Here is a 20880-nt window from a genome sequence, read left to right as displayed (position 1 = left end):
TTCTCCCTTTCCAGGCCACCTCGTACATCTCTGAGGTTTGCATGCTTTTCCTTAGCGGCTATTTAAGCCACCAAAAATGGTCCATGCCAATTGCATTATTGCACGTAACCTCATCTCAAGCCATGGCTAGCTTAGCTGCAAGTCAAATAAATGTAAGGCTACAGTTATGGCGAAAATCAGAAACAGCATGACTTGCAGTGTGTCCCATCTACTTCAGAGATTGGGTACCAGAAGTGGCCAACCCTCCATGGGCCACTTTGACAGTTGGGTGTCCTCATCCACATGTCAGTCACCTGACATATGATATTACGAGATTTAACATTCAGGCTGCAGTTGCAAAGGAAGAATTGGGAGTGCACTTCATCTGCACTCCTGATTCTTCTTTTGCAAGAAGAATATGATGTCAGGCATGGGAAAGTTGGTGCGAGTCATCCAAAACAGCCTGGAAAACTAGCCACTGAAGCCTTGTGGACTTATTTACACCTGGTGCAAGAAGTCTTTCTCTGCCCTGCACCATGGATCTAGTATGTCAGGGTTTCTTCCATTTCTGTCTTGCAATTGCCTCTTCAATTGATACTTGCAGCTACAGCTACAGCTGTGGTGGTACAAGAAAGCCAGGTATATGCAACTTAATCCCAGGCTTCATTGCTCCATTGTAAAATGCTAAGCACCTCACACTTCTGGGGGGTGGGTATGGGATCTATAGTTTTACTTACTTATATAAAGGAAAAGGGACCCCTGACCATTAGGTCCAGTCGCGGCCGACTCTGGGGTTGCAGCGCTCATCTCACTTTATTGGCCAAGGGAACCGGCGTACAGCTTCCGGGTCATGTGGCCAGCATGACTAAGCTGCTTCTGGTGAACCAGAGCAGCACACGGAAACGCCATTTACCTTCCTGCCAGAGCGGTACCTATTTATCTACTTTGACATGCTTTCAAACTGCTAGGTTGGCAGGAGCAGGGACAGAGCAACAGGAGCTCACCCCGTCACGGGGATTCAAACCGCCGACCTTCTGATTGGCAAGTCCTAGGCTCTGTGGTTTAACCCACAGCGCCACCCATGTCCCATATATATTGGTACTCTACAATAAATAATTCAGGTCTCTGCCCAAAAGCAGTTTTTAATCTGAAACTAAACAGAAAGAAGGGAAAAGGGACAGTAGGTAAATGGGACCAGGTATATACAGATGTGGTTCACCCAATTTGTGATACTAGGCTAGTGCTGAACTTGGGAAGATGCAGGCTCAAACCTCTCCTTATGGGGTGAGCCTGGCCAGTTGCTTGCTCTCTTTTACCCTAACCTCTGTCAACTGTCCTCAGGGATTTTGTAAGAACTAAAAGGCGGCAGTGGGGGGAGAGAGACAGAGACATATTTACCAGTCTGAGCTTTCTTAGATGGAAGGGTAGAATAAAAACACAAATAAATTAACCATGGATTTCCAATCTCCATTTGTATATTTTGAGAGCCTCTTCAGTTAAACAAAACAGTGAAAAAGCTAAACTGGCCCTAAGCAAATGGTATGTTCAGAGTTCATTAGAGGCCCCCCTGGATTAATGTTCAGAACATGATGAGATGAGCAGGAAAAATTGCTGTCCATACCAAATGCTGAAAATTGATCTGGGAGCAGTCAGAGCACTGCTTCACTGTACTGGTAACTTGTACCGTGCCTGGAGTTTTCCATGTGCTTTGGGTTAGTTTTTTTGTCATGGGTGTCAGCCTTTAGTCATATTGAGCCACTTACCTCCCACAAGAAGAGGAAGATATAAGGTTACCTTTATTTTGCCAGCAGTTGACTCAAGATGCAAACAAAACAATTCCTGATTGATATTTTAATTTTTATTGTTGCATTTATGATTAGGTGTCAGAGTCAGTATTATTTCACTCTGGTTTTAACATTCTCAATTTAGTATGTCCAGCTTAGCTTGCTGGCTAGTGGAACAAATTATGAAACTTTGCCAATTCTAAGCCTGAATTGCTACGTAATTCAGATATTACACATTGACTTAAAAAACAGGTCTGAGCTGAAAGTTCAACATTAGTAAATGTGTCTTCAGTAAACTGCAAAAACTGATGTACTGCAGATCTTATAAAGCCCTTTCTATGAATTTTGCAGTGCAGTTCTCCAGTCAAGTAATGCGTAGAAAAACGTATATACATGGGTAAAGTGTCCATAAAAATGTACCTATTTGTGAAATAACATACCAGAATGCAATATTTTAAGGGAACTTGCCTGGCAAAAATGTGACTATTTAGCAGAATTAGTACTATAATGCTAATAAATATTCATGTGGATTTTATTTCATATAAAAGAGCCACAATATGTTAAAAACTGAAGATGGGGAAACGTGAAACAGAAAGAAACCAAAATTGGCATATTCACCCAACCCTACATGCAACAAACAAATTAACCTAGCATACATTCATACATCCTCATCAAAATTAATGTGACTTGAAAATGGAAAGTTTGGCTGGACATTTTTGTTGATAGCTGTTTTGGCACCAGACATTTTGTTGATAGCGTGTCAGTCCCAGAGCATACCAAGATAATTTGTGGTATACACGCCCACACCCACATATATACATACATATACTCTTTAGCCCTGTAACAACCCTCCCAACACCTTTTAAAGACAATGCTCTAGTCTTTAACATAACCAGAACTCCAATCTTCTGTTTTCCATGCTAAGTCATTTCAGAGTTATATTCAACAACAGCAAAATAATAGACAATAAGGCAAGAAGTTATTTTCTTCTTCTAAAATCATTTGCTTCAGAATTTCCATAAAAATCCTGCACTAGAATATAAGCATAGGCAAAAACTCCAGGGTGATTCAATTTTGTGAAAACTATGTGGGGAAAATGAGTGTGCCAGAAGTATTTTTTTGATAGGAAGTTAGTTTTGGATCTGAAATCTGCATTATAGAGATACTGATGTAGACGTCCCTTAGGACTTTGCTTGGTGTTTTTCATTCCATATTAATTGCCAGGGATTATGGTGATGTAAAATAAATACCCCTCCTAAATACCTAAAGGAGCAGAGTTAGAAGATAGATACCATTTTAATAAGTTTCCTACTAGCTATGTATGGCTTTGTGAAAAAGAATCTTCTCTGTATTTCCTCCTCTTGCTTAGGGCCACACAAGCTGGTGTTAGCAGGTGTTTAGCATTAGAAAGAGAGCCCAAGAAAACTCTTCCATATGATACACTTCCCCATCTTCTTGGCTTGACATCCCCTTTAGAGAGTGTACCGGTGTCCTGTGGTCTTTAAAAGAAATAGGAAAAAAAATTCTAATTGCCCAGGCATTGGGACTTGGGAAAGGACCTTTGACTCCTCCTTATGAGATGCACTGATCCGGATTCCAAAATTAATGAGAAAAACATGTTCATGTAATTAGTTCTAAGTGCTTCATGTGACTTTGCATAGCTGATACAAAGTGTAGCCTAAGGCAGACGTGGACAGATGCAAGTGGAGTTAAGGCTTTTAAAAAGTAAATTAAAACAAAAAAGTACCCGCCACTGCCATAGGAAGTATCCCCCTCTGAATAATTTCTGCCACCTCCCCAAACCACTGGATTCCCCTCTCCCAAAAAGAACTGTCCTTAGCAACAATAAGTGTGTCGCCTGTGAATGGGCACTCCGTGTTGAACTTCGAAATTCACCAGCTGAGGCCAGGTAAAATTGCGCTGATTGGGCTGGAAGACGACTTGGAAAGTTTGCTCAAGGGCAGGTTACCTAGCAGAACCCATGTAAACACACCTTGGTATGAATTACACGTGTGAGCTAAAAATAGATATCAGAGTTGCTACAGGTTGGAGTCAGCACAGAGCTCCAAAACTGGCCAGCAGTACTGCACAAGGGGAGGAGACTGACAACAACTTGCTAATGACTTGTATACCAATCTAAAGGCAATGTGGCCAGTGGACTTCAGCCAGTTTCTTTTTAGTGGAAGCTCCCCCCCCCCCAGTCCAATCACGTACGTGTGTGTGTGTGTGTGTGTGTGTGTGTGTGTAGGATTGTGCTGAGAAGCACCATGAAAGCCACCCAACCCTATAAATGCATCATAGTTGCAGCAGTGTGAAATGGTGTGACTAGCAAGAGTTGGGCAGCTCCGTGACCCTGCTCGACAAACCCTCCAGCCTCAGAATTGATTGATTTATGACATATGTGTACCACTTAATCATTAGAATTTCTAAGCAGTGTACCTAAATATAATAATTTTAAAAATCTGCTGGATTTGCCATTTGGATTCATGGATTCTTCTATATGTAATTTTTTTTTTAAATAAAAAAAAATGCATGCTACCCCCTAAGGGGGCAAGCTTCCACTAAACAGAAACTTACTGCAGTCCACTGGCCATATTGCCTTTAGTGGACTTAAAGCAGTGTATAAAATTATGTATTGTATGAACAGAGAGGTTTTCTCCCCCTCTCATAGTTCCTGAGATGCTGAATCCAGGAAAATTCGGGCACACAGAATTTTTTCCATTTTTAAACTGTGGAATTTGCTCCTACAAGATGTAGCGATGGCCATCATCTTGGATGATGTTTGGAGGGGGTTAGATATGGATAAGGCTAACCATATCTTTGAGAAAGGCCAGAGGCACTATGCCTCTGAATACCAATTTCTGGAACCCATAAGTTATCCTCCTTGTGGCCTTTTCAGAGACCTCTGGTCGGCCACTGTGAGAAGAAGATGCTGAAGTAGATTGGTGTGATCCAGCAGGACCCTTCTTCCGTTGTTTATTGTCAGTCATCTTGCTTGGAGCTTCAGTATTGCTCTTTGAGAATTGCATTGTAGAAATATGTGGGTCTGCAGGGGGGGAGAAATGGCTTGCCTTCAACGAAAGTAACTTTAATACTTATGTCCTAACGTATAGTTGTACTGTAGATGTACCATTTGAAGGGGGGAAATCTGGATTCAAATCCATCCTTAGACAGGCAGTTTGATGGGTTACTTTGACAGATCTATATCAGTCTAACTTACCTTACAGGGGTTTTGTCAAAAGAAAAAAGTGTAATCCTATTTAAGCCACCTTGAGGTTTGAATACGTATGTAATAAATAATTCTCTTTTCCTAGGATGCCATTTTATACTTGGATATTTTTCTTCTTCTAGGAAACGCTGGCTCTTCTACTTTGCTCCAGGGAACCGGAAATGGAGTACCAACCACTCACCCCCACCTGCTCCCGGGTTCCCCTTGTTCTTCTCCTGCCTTCCACCTTGCTCCCAACACTAGCCAGCTCTGCAGCCTCGCTCCAGCTGACTACACAGCTTGTGCCCGTTCCGGTCTAGCCCTTAACAGATACAGCACTTCCTTGGCCGAAACCTACAACAGGCTTACAAACCAATCCAGCGAGACCTTTGCAACCCCAAGGACTCCCTCCTATGTTGGTGTTTCGGGCAGTTCGACCGTGAACATGCCTGTGGCAGGCAGCGACGGCGATGCATTCGGCTGTCCTCAGACAGGCTTATCGATGCAGATTTCAGGGATGTCTCCACAGCTGCAGTATATCATGCCCTCGCCGTCGGGCAACGCCTTCGCTGCAAATCAAACCCACCAGAGTTCCTACAACACTTTCAGGCTGCACAGCCCCTGTGCTCTGTACGGATACAACTTCTCCACGTCCCCCAAACTGGCTGCCAGTCCTGAGAAAATCGTTTCTTCCCAAGGAAGTTTCTTGGGGTCGTCGCCAAGTGGAACCATGACCGATCGGCAGATGTTGCCCCCTGTAGAAGGAGTGCACTTACTTAGCAGCGGGGGGCAGCAGAATTTCTTTGACTCCAGGACCCTAGGAAGCTTAACGCTGTCATCATCTCAAGTATCTGCACATATGGTTTGATAAAGCCTTTTTAAAACAAAAGTACATTGGTTTCTACAATGTATTTCCTTTTCGGGATTATGCTAAGGTGATTAATGTGCCTAGTAAGGTGTTTATGCTTTTAAAAAAAAGTCATCAAGGGAAGTTTGACTTAATCTTTTGACTTGCCTATCGGCAGATATTTGAATATGTGCTCGTGTTCAGAGTTAAGCCGCGTTTGTTTGCAGAGCAGCCCATTTAGTTTCCTGGTAGCAATAGACTTCATTTTATAACACGTTTGGCCATATGCAACAAATTAAGAAGGGCTTCCTGCAGCACTCTTTCCCCCCACATCTTTCCCTCTTTAAAGAACAAAACAACACTCAGGTCTGATTTAGATGAAACAAAAAACACTTTTAAAATATATATAACTACCATTTCGTAACAGCTGTCCTTAAGGCGTTCTTACCACAACGTGCTGGTGCCACAATGCACATATTACTTCTCTGTTGTAAGAGAGATAATAAACATATGTGGGCTTGCATTAGGCTTATTTCAGAAGTCTGTCAAATCTTCTAAATAAAGGGACAGGATGATCTCCCTTCTCAATCTTTGTGGTGTATCTGGCTTTTCATGGACACACCATTGCTTTGCGAACTCCAGGGAGCACTATGAAGAGACAACGACCTAAATTAAGCATTGGAACAGGCAACACAGCCTATTTTTCTGTACAGAATGAATTTAAAGGAGGCTTGCTCCATGTGAAGAGAGTATAAAGATGATAGAGATTTTTATATTTTAAAATATTAAATATATGTTTGCAAATAGAAAAGACAAGGCAGGACTTCTACATATTTCCATAAGCTTTTTATTTAAGAATGGTGTTAGGAACAGTAGCAGAATGGTGGAGAGGGAGGGTGGCACTGCTTGAGCTGGTAGGTCGGTCACTGTTGCTTAAGAGGAAGGAGAAGCGGAGGGGCAAGGTGCTAAGCAGGTTGGCACTCTGCAGTTTGTATCAGCAGGAACACCATATTGGCTCCACCAATGCATTTGCCCAGTGGCCTGCCTGCTGCCTTACCCCTCCCTCCTGGTAAACAGCAATGATCTACCTGCTGGGGCGTCAAGTAAGCATCGCTACTATTTCCCACTATCCACTCCAGGGTAGGGTGCTGTGGAAAATCACCCTTTCTGTTTCTGTAGTTCTACAAATCATTTGCTCACACACCTTTGTCACAATATAGCTAAGGCTGCAATCCTATATGGTACACCCTTTTCTACAAGGACGTTCCACTGCACAGTGGTGCTTACCTCTGAGTAGACATGCATGATATCACACTATAAACCTTACTGCTAGCTTGTTTTGAGTGTGTTCCCAAGAGCAGAAGAACATACTGCGTAGGTTTGGGTCATCTGAAGCCTCTTCTTTCCCTGCAGTGCCCTGCAGTGTGTTGACAGACTTCTGCCACATCTTGTGGTGACACTGGCAACTGGTGTAATGCAAGGAGCTTCAGTCAGAATGGAAAAATGGCCATGCTTCAGTAGATGTGCAGAAGCGGCAGTGTGCATTTCTTATAACCTCTTCGAAACCCTGCAAGTATGATTTTTCTAGTTGTGGGGTAAGAAACCTAAACTGTACACATTTTCTGCTTGCACCACCATGGGCAACAGTTGTTCCCCTTCAATACACAAAACTTTAGCATTTCCCTGCCCCCATCCCAACAAACACTTGATTATAATTTTTTTCTCCTGATTGTTTTCTGAATATTTGTTTTGCCCGTAGACCTTAAAAGGAAGAAAAACATCAACGAGACACAATTAAAATAACTATACCGCTGTGCTATGTAGAATACTAGAACTGCAACTGCAGAAGAAACTGTTCGTTATCCTTTTAGCAATCTTACATCTGCAGAGCAGTGAAACGAGAGTAGAAGTATTCAGGTCCAGAAATATTGTATCTGGCTATTCCAATTGCAGGTAGGATTTGTTCAGACTTAAGCAGCGGCTCTTGTGAGATAAGTTCTGAGAAGTTCTTGTATCCTTTATACCTGGTATTTTGAATTTGAGTGCCCAATTTTAAACTCAAGCCACATTCTGGTATAAGAGGTTGGGATCCAAAAAGCCTTGTGAATGAAGAGGAAGTGTTTCCACAGGTGCATAGGGCTGGTGTTTCCTTTCAGCAGCATCTTTTCACAACACTTTGGACCCTACTCTGGGGAGACCACCAGCTTCCAAGATTTGCTTTCTGAAGGCTGTGAGTGGCTACAGTGGGAAGGGCAGGAAATATGCACAGGGTTCTATGCACGGCTCTTTGGATCCTGGCCAATATTGTATGCTTCCTTAAACCCATAATATCAACCTTGCTTGTGAAGGTTTCTGTTTCACGCATTAGAAGTCTACTCGGCTAACCTGCATAACTGTAAATCTTGAAGTATATTGTGTGAACACTCAGCAAGCACAATGTTATAAAAGCACATTAGGTTTATAGTTCTGGACCCTCTTACTGTAGCAGCAAACCCTTGTTTCAGTAGGATTTCCTATTGAAAATGTAGGATCGTAGTTCTAAAAGTGTTGGCATGACAAAAATGGTTGTGCCAATAAGTGGAAGCAAATATGGCACCGCAAATGATGTTAAACATGTATCTGAATTGCAAAATTTGAATTTAGGATTCTGGATGAGATTCTCCTTGAGTTTGGATGTCTCATATCAGTGTCTTACACGTTTCTAATCTAAGGTTGTCAGATATCCTGAACAATTGTTTTATTTGTTGAATGAATGCTGTTACAAAGGCAGTCAAGTTTCAAATAACAAAAATATATTAAATAAGATCCCTGCATTGCAGGGGCTTGGATTAGATGATCAGCTCTACAATTCTGTGATTCCAACACAGTTACAAGGAATCCTGCTATAATTGAAAACATATTTAAGTTACACGAAATCTTAAATGGACATAATGCTATATTTAATTTTTTAACGCAAATGAATTATGTGCTGCCACCTTAAAGGAAACTATGCTGAGAAGTGATGGGGCAAAATGGACCGTGAAGGTCAAGGTCATGCTGTCTTGTAGCAAAAAAATGCAGCACAACCGAACCCCCTGGATATATATGCACAATTATAACAGTATCTGCTTTGTAATTTCTATTGGATTTCCATTACCCTGCCTTTTTTGCAACATTTCCCCCCTCATATATTAATAAAGCCATGGTATTATAATTGAAACACCTTTTCTCTTAAAATGCAGTTGCTGCTGTACATAGTAAATGGTGTATGATCACAAAGTCCAGCTTTTCATGGAATATAATGAATGCCAAATATGTAGTATATCTGTAATTATATATAGCTGTATTTTGTTTTTTAAAGCCACAGAAATGATATTAAAGTGTGTACCTAAAAACACTTTTTATTAAATTTTGAAAATAAAAATCCTTTAAAACCAACAACAACCCTCAACCTACAGCCGTCCTCTTCAGAAAAGTGTCGTGCATTTTGACTGCGTGTTACATTTCTTCTTGAGGAACTCTCAGTGGGATATATCTTCCTGTCACTTTCTCCCTGCAGGGTGTTAACATTTTAATATGGTAAACGTAATACAGGAGTGGAACTGCCCGCCTCCTTAGCTATCTTTAACATGGCGTGAAACAACAAAACCTTAAGCACCTGGTACAAGCTTACCTTCGGAGGTGGCAATTGGAACTCATAACAGGAATTATGTACAAGGAAATCATGGTCTGACTCTACAGACTTCTAGGCATGGGCAGTGGAAAATTCTGGTGTAAAGAAACCATGCAGCAAACCATGGGAGAGGGTTTTTTTTCATAATCCGGTCTCAATATGCTACTAAAATTAGGGTATAAATGCAACCAGCTGCAAGTTGCAGTGGAATGGGGGTTTGCAGTCACACAAGACAGGAAAACCCCCATGTTGCTGTAGAATATGTAATGGCTGCATGATTAAAGGTCTCATCACGATCCATTTCCCTCAAAACACTTGTCCCAGGTGTAAAAGTTGAGGAAATAAGTACCACTTGGATGTCATTACGCACACAGTCGGTAGGCTTGCAGAGTGAGAAATATATGTGGAGTTCTTTTACGTGCTTAAATTTAAACCTGTTGCTATCTGTCCCCTCTTGTCATTTGAAGGTGAAGGTTGTGATAAATGTTGAGCACATGAAGAGTCTAATGCAGGCAGCCAACCAGCGACGTTTTTATTTTGGAACACAGGAATGAATGGCTTGCCGAGCTGAACTAGCCCCTGACAGACCCTTGCTATTTTGCCACATGCCTGAACTCATTCCAAAAGATGTGACGATAGGATGAGAGCTGTTTATCGGCCAGATCTAGAAAATTAACACATGCATGTTCCACTTGGCTTCTCCCTCCCTCTGCACCCCCCAAGTATATGGTCTGTCTTTGCTGCCTGATAAAAGGAAGGAAAGATATGACTCTGCTCTCCAGATGTTTTAGACCACAGCTCACATCAGGCCAAGAACATGGTCAATGGTGATGGAAGTTGTCCTCAACATCTGGAGGGCAACATGTTGACTACCCTTGACTTAAATGTTGCAGAATATATTGATTCACTGGCAAATGTAAGCAATGGATGATTGCACCACACTCAAGGAGGTAGAAAATGGCATGGTGGCAGCCACATTAGCAATATCTGCTATAATATGCTGGAAACCCCTTGAAAACACAGCTATTGCTTCACCCGGCTAAACCAGGTGGGGGTAGCCAATGGGTCTCAAATTCTAGGTGACTTAGGGACTTAGGATAGGTTCCCATGGATTGAACAGATGAGACCAATAGTGGGCCCAACACTCCAGAAGGTGGTTTCTTTACATGCTGTAGAGGGAAGTGAGGGGCAGATGGGGCTCATCAACCTGGAGAAGGAAAGCTCTGATCCTAAACTTCTGTTGCCATGCAGAATATCTTCAGGAGAAGAGAAGGCTAAGGCGTAAACCCTACACTAAATATAGCTCTCCTGAAATCTGGCAAGATTCAAACCCCACTCCACCCCCCATCAGGCAGGGTGAATATGCCTGCAAATTTCAAACAAGTCTGCCAAAAACAAAGGTATACAGGTAGATTGTTCCTCTATATCTAATCTCAAACTTTTTCTTTAAAGATTGCCAGCACAAAAAAAGCCTGGACCTATTTGCTTATAATTTTGTAGGCTTTATCCTACCTACTTGATGACCTGCAAATTTCATTTACTTCTGCAAAAAAAAACCCCCACCAAATACTGAAAGTGAGGATGAAACTTCATCCCCGCCCCCCAAATTGGCCTTGGCCCCCAAGCCAATTTTTCTAGCCTCCAAAGTACTCAATATCAAGGTGAGCCATTTCCCAAAGTGCTGAATCAAGATCTTGTGGTCTCTAGTGTAATATACAGCACCCAACTTCTGGTCTTTTGATGACACATCTTTCCATTTAGTTTTTTGTGTCTGCTACTACTGAGTTATAATATTAGACTGTAGATTTCAAATTGTATTTTCTTTTATAGTAAGCTGCTTTGGACATGGGGGGGGGCGTGTATCTAAATAATTTAACAAATTAGTAGCTAGTAGAGGTATCCCACACTGGGTAAATAGGTCTGATGCTGATAGGAATTTCTGCACATGATCATGTGTCTCATAGAAGGCAGCTAGCAAACCTCAGAGATCACTTTGCTCTGACAATATTTCCTCAAGTCTTTTATTGCTTATCACTGTTTCTGACATAATCATTATATATGTGTCTCGGTGCACTACCTTGGGGGCCAAAGGGCCTTTTGGTCAAAAGGTAGGCGTAAAAATAAACTACCTACCTTTATCCTCCATGGTAGCTGCTCTGAGTCTGCCCTGCATCACCAAGTCCTTAATATACTATGTGTCATATGCTGCATCGCTCCATTCCCTGCTTCACGAGTGTATGGGATGGATAGTGTGTATTACTGACTGTCACAGAAAATGGAAGGTTTCCTTGAAGTTGCTTTCACCTATGCAATAGGAAAAGAGACATCAGGCTGGGGAGAGTCCACTCTAAGAGTTCAGCAAATTGGCCTATTATTTTATTTCCCTCTCAAACGTTAATATTTTTGCCTAGGTTTGGTAAAGCAGCTTAAGAGGAAGAGGTGTACAAATAAACAGATTCGTGGACATATCATGTTTTGCACTATTATTGTGGTAGTTCTTGTAGACTGGTAATCAGGAAATCTACACAGTCACAACAGAGGGGGCAAAGCACACTAAATGGTTCTCTTCAATAGGTTTCACCATCCTGGTGCACCCTGATGTCATGGACTGCAACTGCCTGACCATTGGCCATGCTGTCTGGGGCTGATGAGAACCGTAGTCCAAAGCATCTGCAATAGAAGGGCAACTGGAGGAACCCCAGTGTGTTGCACCAGCTTTACAAAGTGATTCATGTAGGATTGCATGAGGCAGCTACACTCATCGTCCTTGCTGAGTTTCTTGTGCTTGTGAAGCGAAGAACTGGGAACAGAACACACTCTCTAAATTTTCCACAACCGTGCTCCAATGGACTGTGCTTCTGGCAAGCTTGCTTTGAGCCAGTGGTCTCCAATGTGATGATTTCCTCATGCTCAGAGAACCTCTGAGCCGAATCAAGTTGGTGGTCACAGCTACTTTTCCTATGCTGCTGACTGTCGCGTAGGCTTACAGTAGGTGAGTGCAGCAGTGGAGCACCAGGAATGGATTCTGGACAGCTTTCCTGGCCTGTTAATGGTTGGCAGAGTATTTGATGACAGTTGCAAGAATCCGATGCACAGCAGTATCCTTTACAGCAGTTTAATCTTTGTCATCAAATCCTCCAGCAGCCATGATTAATAGCAGCACTTGAGCCTAGTTTGAAAGTTGTATATTTGGCAGCTATGAACTTTGATCTATGGTTTCACTTTAAAGAATCATTATGACACAAACGTCTCCTGTGATCCTTCCCTCTAATTAAACCACACACAAATACAACATGGAGAAATCCGATGCTATTGATATAAGCTCTGTGTTTATTACGATATTTTAGGCACTTTATTAAAGTGGACTGTCCTTCCCAGCAAGATAGTAGATAAGCTCCCTAAGAACAATAATATCAACCAGAAGCATCACAAAAAGGAATTTCCCAAGGCCAGAGTTGGCTTGAAATTGGCTCTGTTGGTTTATACAGCACCCAAAGCTCAGTTAAAGGCTCAGGCTTTTTAACCCAAGCTGACATTAGTTTAATTCAATGATCCCAGCTCTTGGACAGGCTTTTCTACAAACCATTTCCCTTTCCCTGACTGACACACAGTAGCTACCCACAGAAAGCAGAACTGTGGCCGGGACAAATGTACAAATGCATCCAGCACCAAGCTGCAAAATGGCTGCTCACAGGGGTGGACTTGCAAATATGGCAACTGTTCACAGCAGCTGCCCACTAGACAACGCAAAAGAGAGGCCCACACACTGCAACTGCTCACCAGCCTGGAGCCTGCACAACACAGTTTTGCAGAGAGACGCAAGCACCGACATGCAGATCACCGACATGCATACAGCTCCTACATGCAGAGGTGTGCACAGAAGCAGACTACATATATGTGCACACAAGATGCCCACACCTATTTCAACCAACCACAGCATGCTGCTCAGCACAGCGTCCGTGATAGACAGCTGCACAAACATGCTTGGCAGCCAGCTGGACAGATGCACACAGCAGCTGCCCCACCCCAAGGTGTGCAGCAGCAGCTCACACATCCAGTGACCCACAAGCATCTACCCACCTACAGTAGTTGCCTGCAGAATCAGGCATAGGAGTTGCCCATGCACACATCTACAAAGCCATTTCCGACTATGGGGAGGAGAGGGGGTTGCGGTCTAGCCCCTCCTCCCCAAGCGCGGGGGCTAACCTTGGCCCCCGCGAGAGTTGGGGGAATCCCTGGGCGTGCTCGCGACCCCGCCCGCCTATCGGTTAGGCATTGGCTGGGGTTCAATTGTTATGCAAATGGATGGGGGGGGAAGGAACGCCATCACCTTCCCCCAGGAAATGGGGTAGTCCGGTACAGGACTCTGAGGGGCGTTGTCTTGTCCGAAACCTACCTAGGTAAGGGCCCCCGGCACGCCCCAAGCGGTGACACCCGTGGGATCCTAGTTGGTGTACTCCAACGGGGGCCTCCCACGGTTAGTGTTAACCCTTCCCGGACATCATGCCGGGTAGCGGATAGGAGCCAATGCCTAGGGCCAATACCTTCAATTCTCTAATCAATAAAGTTGTGGCCATTTCATGCCCATTAAACTTAAACATCGTGTCCTGTGTCTTTCTTTCTGGGGGAGGGGTTTTGACACGCAACAGCAGCTCAAATGAATGCACAACTCCATGCGGTGGCTGCCTGCACTACTGCACTCTGCGGCTGCCCATAGTAGCTCCCCCACACAGATATGCACAACAGCAAACAAATGCATCTGGCTTGGCTATCAGGAAGCATGGTCCATCCATATAAAATACTAGGCTCTCCCATTCCCCCCCCCCTTTTAACATTTAATAATTAATTAAAGTGTCTGTTCGTAACTGGCCCCCTTCTTTAAGAAGACAACAGAAGGGCATGCTCTGGATTTATTAACCATATTAAGATGCTTGCTATTTTATCTTCAACTCCACTGTAATTATTCTAGACTCTGAGTTGTTCCTCCTCTACCACCATGGAGAGAAAAAAAGGAACACAGCAAATCAGAAGCGCGCCCAAAGACACTGAAAACAAACAAACATAAAAGTGAAATATGAATAAGATCCAAAAATGCACAATAAGTTCATACAATAAAATGCATAATGCAAAAATAACTACATTCCCATGGAATCCTCTGCATGTTTAGTTGGATACAAATCCCACTGTGTTCAACTGGGCTTACTTCCAGGGAGTGTGTATACCTCAGACCTGGGGCCAAATGCAGCCCTACAGACCTCTATATCTGAACTTCAGGACTCTCCCTTGGCCACACGCCCCTCTCCCAGGCTACAGATTCCACTGGTCTGTTCTGCATTGTCCTTGAGTGCCTCTGGCTGGCTGGGATGTGTCTCATTGACCTTTGTCAATGCCTTTTGTTTGCCTGGATGTAGAGGTGTGCATATGGGATTTAAAAACAACGGCAACCTGTGACTTTTGCATGACCTTACTGTACAAAGGTAAGAGTCACATCTGTTTCTCCACCCACTTTCGTCTTCGGCTCCACGCAATATTGGCATGCAGTCCTCAGAAGACTGACTGGCCATGAGGAATGCAGCCCCTGTTCTGAAATAAGATTCACTGCTCCATATATGTATGACTGAAGTCACATAGCAACTGGCCTAAGGTCACCCAGATTGCGAATTACGTGGGGCCTCACGCCATCCATTTATTTACTCTATAACATTATCTGGACAGTGTCCATGTGACAAGAGAAGGATGAAATTACAGGTACACATAAGTAATACAAATTACTGATAAGCCTCCTCTCCCAGTCAACAAGTTCAGCAAAGGTACAGAAGTCCCATTCACCCTTTTCTTTGGTTGAATGTGACTTAATATTTTACCATTGCCTATTCTATTTTTTTATTTGAGCATAGCTTTTGTATCATTACTAATTAAAGTTATAAGCCAGTCTTTTAAAAAAGAAAAGTACCTTAAAGCAACTTACAGCAATATAGCACAAAACAGAACAGAAAACCCCCCAAACATTTTAGGTAATAGGGTGTCTTTAATTTAGAAGAAAGGCACATGCAGCTTTACAGGATATTTTCTTTGTCGCAAGTAAATTGTTATGTTACAGTTTAACCTTGTCTGGCAAAGGAATGGAAGTTCTGGCAAAAAGAGGCTTCCTGTGACTTTCCCCACATATCTGAAACTCGATCCATTTGGTCCAGGACCAATCAAACCCACAGATTTTCTCCAGTGACCTCAGTGAAGGGTAAATTAATTGCACTCATCGGTGCCCGTAAGTGGTGTGTGTGCCGCAGGTGCTTCTCCAATCACCAAAATGACAACATATACACGGCATGAACGCAGCCTTTTTCTTTTCTGACACCTCTGTACAATCAAAGTTTGAAACCCGGCTGGAGCTCCTTTAAGACATCCTGGCCCCAGTGCTGTCAGCCATATGTTCCTCCATCAACTGGAACTACAAACCCCTGTAACTGTATGACTTACACTGCGCTCCAATATAGCCTGTTCTGCATTGGCTTTGACTGACAATCTTTGGTCATTGCTACAGATGCCAGAATTTATTTCTTTGAAGTCTTGTGTATTTGGGGCTTGGGGGGGGGGCTGAGGTGGAGGAGGGGAGGGGAGGTGCTTTCACGTTATGTTTTGCATAAGCAGGTTTTGCGCAACATCTGTCACAGCTGTGGCTGATGCACTGACGTCCACTTTCCGTTGTAGTCTATCTTGCTAAATTAAAATCAGTGATGAGGTAACTGAATACACAAATCATGCGGCACAGTTGTACTGACCTGGAGCTTTTTGTGGCTGGCTTCAGTAAATGCAGCGGGAGGAAAGGAGGAAACGTCAATGTCCAGACCTCTGGATTTTGGGTCAGCAGACGATTCTGTCACTTCAAGGAGGAAATACAGGATGTTGCAGGGCATGGCTGGCATTCTGCCACTCAATGTAGCAATGGCTTTATAAGACGGTAAGAAAAATTGCTGGAGGATAAAGCTATCAATGGCTTCTAGTCACAATGGCTGTATGTGAACCTCCAGAATCAGATATGGTATGCCCATGAATACAAACTGATGGGGAACAAGAGTAGTAGTAGTAGTAATTTATTATTTATACTCCGCCCATCTGGCTGGGTTTCCTCAGCCACTCTGGGTGGCTTCCAACAAAATATTAACTGGGCTGCCTTCAAATGTCTTCTAAAAGTAAGATAGTGGGGGAGAGTGCTATTGCCCTCATATTCTGCTTGTGGTCTTCCAATAGGCAATGGCTGGCCACTGTGGGGAAAAGGAAGCTGGATTAGATGGGTGTTTCCTCTGTTCCAGCATAGTTCTTTTTATGGTGAGCCATGGCCTTCTTCTTTAAAGTGGTCTAGTGGCAACACACAAGCACATGCACACCATTGTAGCAGCATCATTTGAAAGATATTTTTGCATTCAGAACTTTCCAGAGATATGTCTAATCATTTCCTGGCCATTAAGCACCATCAAAAAGCCATCAACCACTCACCAGTACTGGTTTGGCCAATGCCAGCATTGTTTCAAGGCAATATTTTGTGGCAGCTGCAAAGCAATGGCTTTGGTTCACATCGTTTCCTGAAGCAGACACTCGCAAGTACAACAGGACCTCTGTAAAAATTCTATTACCATCCCAGGGTCAAAATTATGTAAAACCGAATACCAATTAACCTCTCTTCTGATTTCTTCTCAAAATCATTCCCCAAGCTGCCAAAACCCTGCAAGGGTTCCAGATGTTTGTTTGCAGTGTCAGGTGCAATTTTCTTGGGGGGCAGGAAATTACCAGCAGGAAAAAGGTTAAGACACTTTTCCACCACTGCATTTCAACTGAAATCCATAGTCTTCTGAGTGTGCTTTTTGATGTAAAAAAAACAAACAAACCCCAAACTGTTGGGACTTTAATACATGCATGCATGTAAAGGGCAATTTACATCTTAGGGCCAAAAGAGAGAAAATGACAGGAGATCTATTATCATGCCTCCCACTTTTAGAGCCAGTGTGGTGTAGTGGTTAAGAGCGGTAGTCACGTAATCTGGGAAACCGGGTTCGTGTCTCCGCTCCTCCACCTGCAGCTGCTGGGTGACCTTGGGCCAGTCACACTTCTCTGAAGTCTCTCAGCCTGCCTCACCTCACAGAGTGTTTGTTGTGGGGGAGGAAGGGAAAGGAGAATGTTAGCCGCTTTGAGACTCCTGAAGGGGAGTGAAAGGCGGGATATCAAATCCAAACTCTTCTTCTTCTTCTTCTTTTATTTAGAGGGCAGATAGTACTCACAGGGTGTGGGCGTTGATTTGGATCTGGAAAACTAGAAGGAGAAACATATTAACCTTCCCCCAGCAGCACAACCCTCATCCAAATCGCACCTTGCCCTTTTGAAAAAAAATGTGTGAACTCCCACTGTCTTATCTAGTTACACCCTTAACATACTTCACTGAAAGGAAATATCAGAGTTGACCTTTTTGTTAATTAAGCTTCGGCAGGACAATCCTGCAAATGTCTGCACAGCTCACCTACCAATGGTTGTGTAGATATCACTGACTTAAAATTCAGCTAGGGCATTCTTTCTATCAACTTGTATCAGAACAGGTTTGAGAGGGAGTGCATCAAAACATGGTTTTTCATATAAAACACCTGGACAGATAAAGGGAAGAAATGAATTGTGACTAACATTGTGTATGTACACCACTTCCTAAATCAGTATCAGGAGCACACTGGAGTAAATAGGAATGTGTACTCAGCCTGTGTGTGTTCTAACCAAGCCACCAAACTGAAAACGGTGCACTTTGATAGCACTGACAGAATCATTGAAATTTACTATGTACATGGAAGTCACTCACACATAATGACCACAACACTTCATGGCAGAATTTCCATGCTGGAGAATAAACACAAAGCTACTTTTTGGTGTTAGCTTGCTGGCAATTGTTCCACTGTTTACAGTAACACAACTTGATTGTTCATGTGGTTGTGGTATAAAATAGATGTGCAGACTTATAAATGGTTCTAGTAATATTGGAACAGCAAGAGTTGCTCTAAATTTGAGACACTGAGGCTAAACCTGAACCTTAAATGAGGTGGGAAGGGCTGGACAGAGTTGTATAGTTATATGCTGTATGCCAGAACACCACCTCATACCATTTGTTGTCAAAAATTAAGAGCCATAGTCTGCAGCAATGGTCACCCTTGCTCAACCTAATAGCCTTGAGCATTACATATGAAGCACAGAATTGACTATGTCCCACTTCAGACTGGCAAAAGACCTCATATGTCATAGATGTGATGAACAGAGAGGGAAAGGCATGTGCCTCTGGCTGTTCCTGGGTTACTAACTAGAGCTGAATTGGATTCCACTTACGACACAAGGGGGATTCTCCCACCCAGTCCTATGAGCTGCTTGTGAAAGTGGAGTGCCTAAAAGACTTGGGGTTTTGGAGAGACTGACACTTAAGTAAGAATAGCTTGGCCATGCTCCAGAGTTTGCAACAAAAGGGAACAGCAACGCACTATGCTGTCTGACAGAAGTAAGAAAGCAGAGCTGTTGAAATGACAGACATGATTGCTAAAGTCTGCTAAAGAGATAACAACACTTCCACATGAGAAGGAGGGTGAGGAGAGAGAGAGAGAGAAAAGAAAGAAACCCAGAGCAGCTGTTTGACACAAAAGGATCTTTGGCTGTGATAAAGAATTTCTCAGCAGGCGGATAATTAGACAGAATCCAGGCACCAGTCAGCAATCAATGCCACATTACATGAATAGAAAATAAAGAAAACCTAAAGAGAACCTGTTTTCTTATTTTAATTTATTGCCCACCCTTCACCTTAAGGGCCTAGGGTGGATTACAGCAATTTAAAATACAACACAGAAGGGACATGAATGTTTCCCCCCATAAATACAGTTCACGTCATAGTACAAAGCATGTTTGCTATGGCTGCATGTTCTGCTGTATCTTGGTTATACTGAAGTAAATGTTATGTGTGGCTTCATAGATACACCTAAGATGACAGCTGTGGGCATGGGATGTGCAAAAGGTGTGCACATTTGCACCATCCTTCTTGCTACCTCATTACACCTATGCAGTCACAGGAATCCAAAGACCTCCGCAAGTATCACAAGGGGTTTGTTTGTCTTCATTGAGAGCACATTTATTTCATGGATGGGCGAATTCTTAAGGCCACAGTCTTTCAAAAACTGTCAGACATTTTAACCATCAAAAGATGTGGGAGAAAGATTGCTACTGCTGGCATCTGTCTGTCTTGAAAGACAATGGAGTGTGCCTCTGGGGTGAAGCCAAACAGTTGTGTACAAGCCTGGGTAATGTGTATGGAGGTCCTGGCTGCCCAAACAAGACTCCTCTCTTGGCCTTGCTGATGTGGTCCAAAGGACAGTAGAAAAAGATGTCTGGCACAAGCCTGGCTGCAGGAGCTGCTGGAAGGAGGAGTACAAGGCGCCATCCAACTGCCTTAGAAACTTCACTCTGGATTTGTGTAGGGTTTATTCCTTTTCTTCTGCCAAAGATAGCCCACAAGACAGTGAGGGTTAAGGTCAGGGTTTTCCTTCTCCTAGATGGGCTACCTTCCCAGGTTGATGAGCCCCATCTGCCCCTGACTTCCCTCTACAGCATGTAGAGAAACTGCCTTATTGACCGTTGGACCCACTATTGGTCTCATCTGCTCAATCTGCCAGAGCCTATCTTTGCATGCAGGGAAATGCAAGTGTTTGAGACCCATTGGCTCCCTCACCTGGTGCAGATGGCCATTCGGAGGCATTTCCCAGGGTGCAGCCGCTGTTGCATGCTGACAACTTCTAGGAGCCACAGTAGATTCTTAGGAGCATGCTTTCTTACAATCTAAGCCAATTATGCTTAACACATCTACATGAAACAAGAGGCACTGAAAGTGGCTCTGGCTTCCTGGTACATTGGTTCATTTCAGAACTCTGAATGTTCCTGTGCAGCTAATGTCTCTGTGTCTCTCATATAACTCGTGTCTGCATATGTATTTGACAACATCTCATCAACATTTGGAGAGAGATCATGTTCATACTGAGATTAGGATGCACTGTCCCTGCCTGGAATGTCACTTGATAGGTTCCAGCAATGCTCTTCCCTGCCCTGCTTCAAGCACTTCGACATTTGCTGATGACTCTGTGGATAACTGGCATGATTTGCGATGTGCTTCTTAGCAAGCTGAGCAGCAGAATACACTAATGTGGAGAGATTTGTCGCCACCAGAAATAGAAACTTCTGCAGACAGCCCACTCATCTTGCTGCAGTTCCCTTGCCTTTTGCCTTCAGCACAACTCACTTGGTGTTAGATGAATGTGTGAAGATATAGTGGAGATTTCATGATTCACTTGAAAGATTCCATTTTGACACTATCTTTCGGCAATTTGTTTCAGAGTGACACCCAGTA

At 43.2% G+C, this 20880-nt stretch overlaps 1 protein-coding gene and 1 long non-coding RNA gene across 2 annotated transcripts in view; one reads left to right on the top strand and one right to left on the bottom strand.

The window, feature by feature from the left end:
• The window catches only part of TBX18 (T-box transcription factor 18), a 35127-nt gene extending 25892 nt beyond the window's left edge, over window positions 1-9235 (top strand). The window contains exon 8 of the mRNA XM_083495006.1: window positions 5115-9235. Within this exon, the coding sequence (XP_083351132.1) occupies window positions 5115-5839 (725 nt within the window). The 3' untranslated portion in view covers window positions 5840-9235. The remainder of the gene's footprint in view (window positions 1-5114) is intronic.
• Window positions 9236-14153: 4918 nt separating this feature from the next.
• Window positions 14154-20383, bottom strand: LOC310703533. Its single transcript, XR_014524227.1, has 3 exons — window positions 20209-20383; window positions 16250-16416; window positions 14154-14515 (listed from the first exon to the last, which is right to left on the bottom strand). It is a non-coding gene; the product is annotated as an uncharacterized lncRNA (long non-coding RNA).
• Between the last annotated feature and the right edge of the window lie 497 nt (window positions 20384-20880).

This window comes from Podarcis liolepis, assembly GCF_965112155.1.
Source record: "Podarcis liolepis genome assembly, chromosome: 3".
Lineage (NCBI taxonomy): Eukaryota > Metazoa > Chordata > Lepidosauria > Squamata > Lacertidae > Podarcis > Podarcis liolepis.
This window is presented reverse-complemented; position numbering and strand designations above follow the sequence as displayed.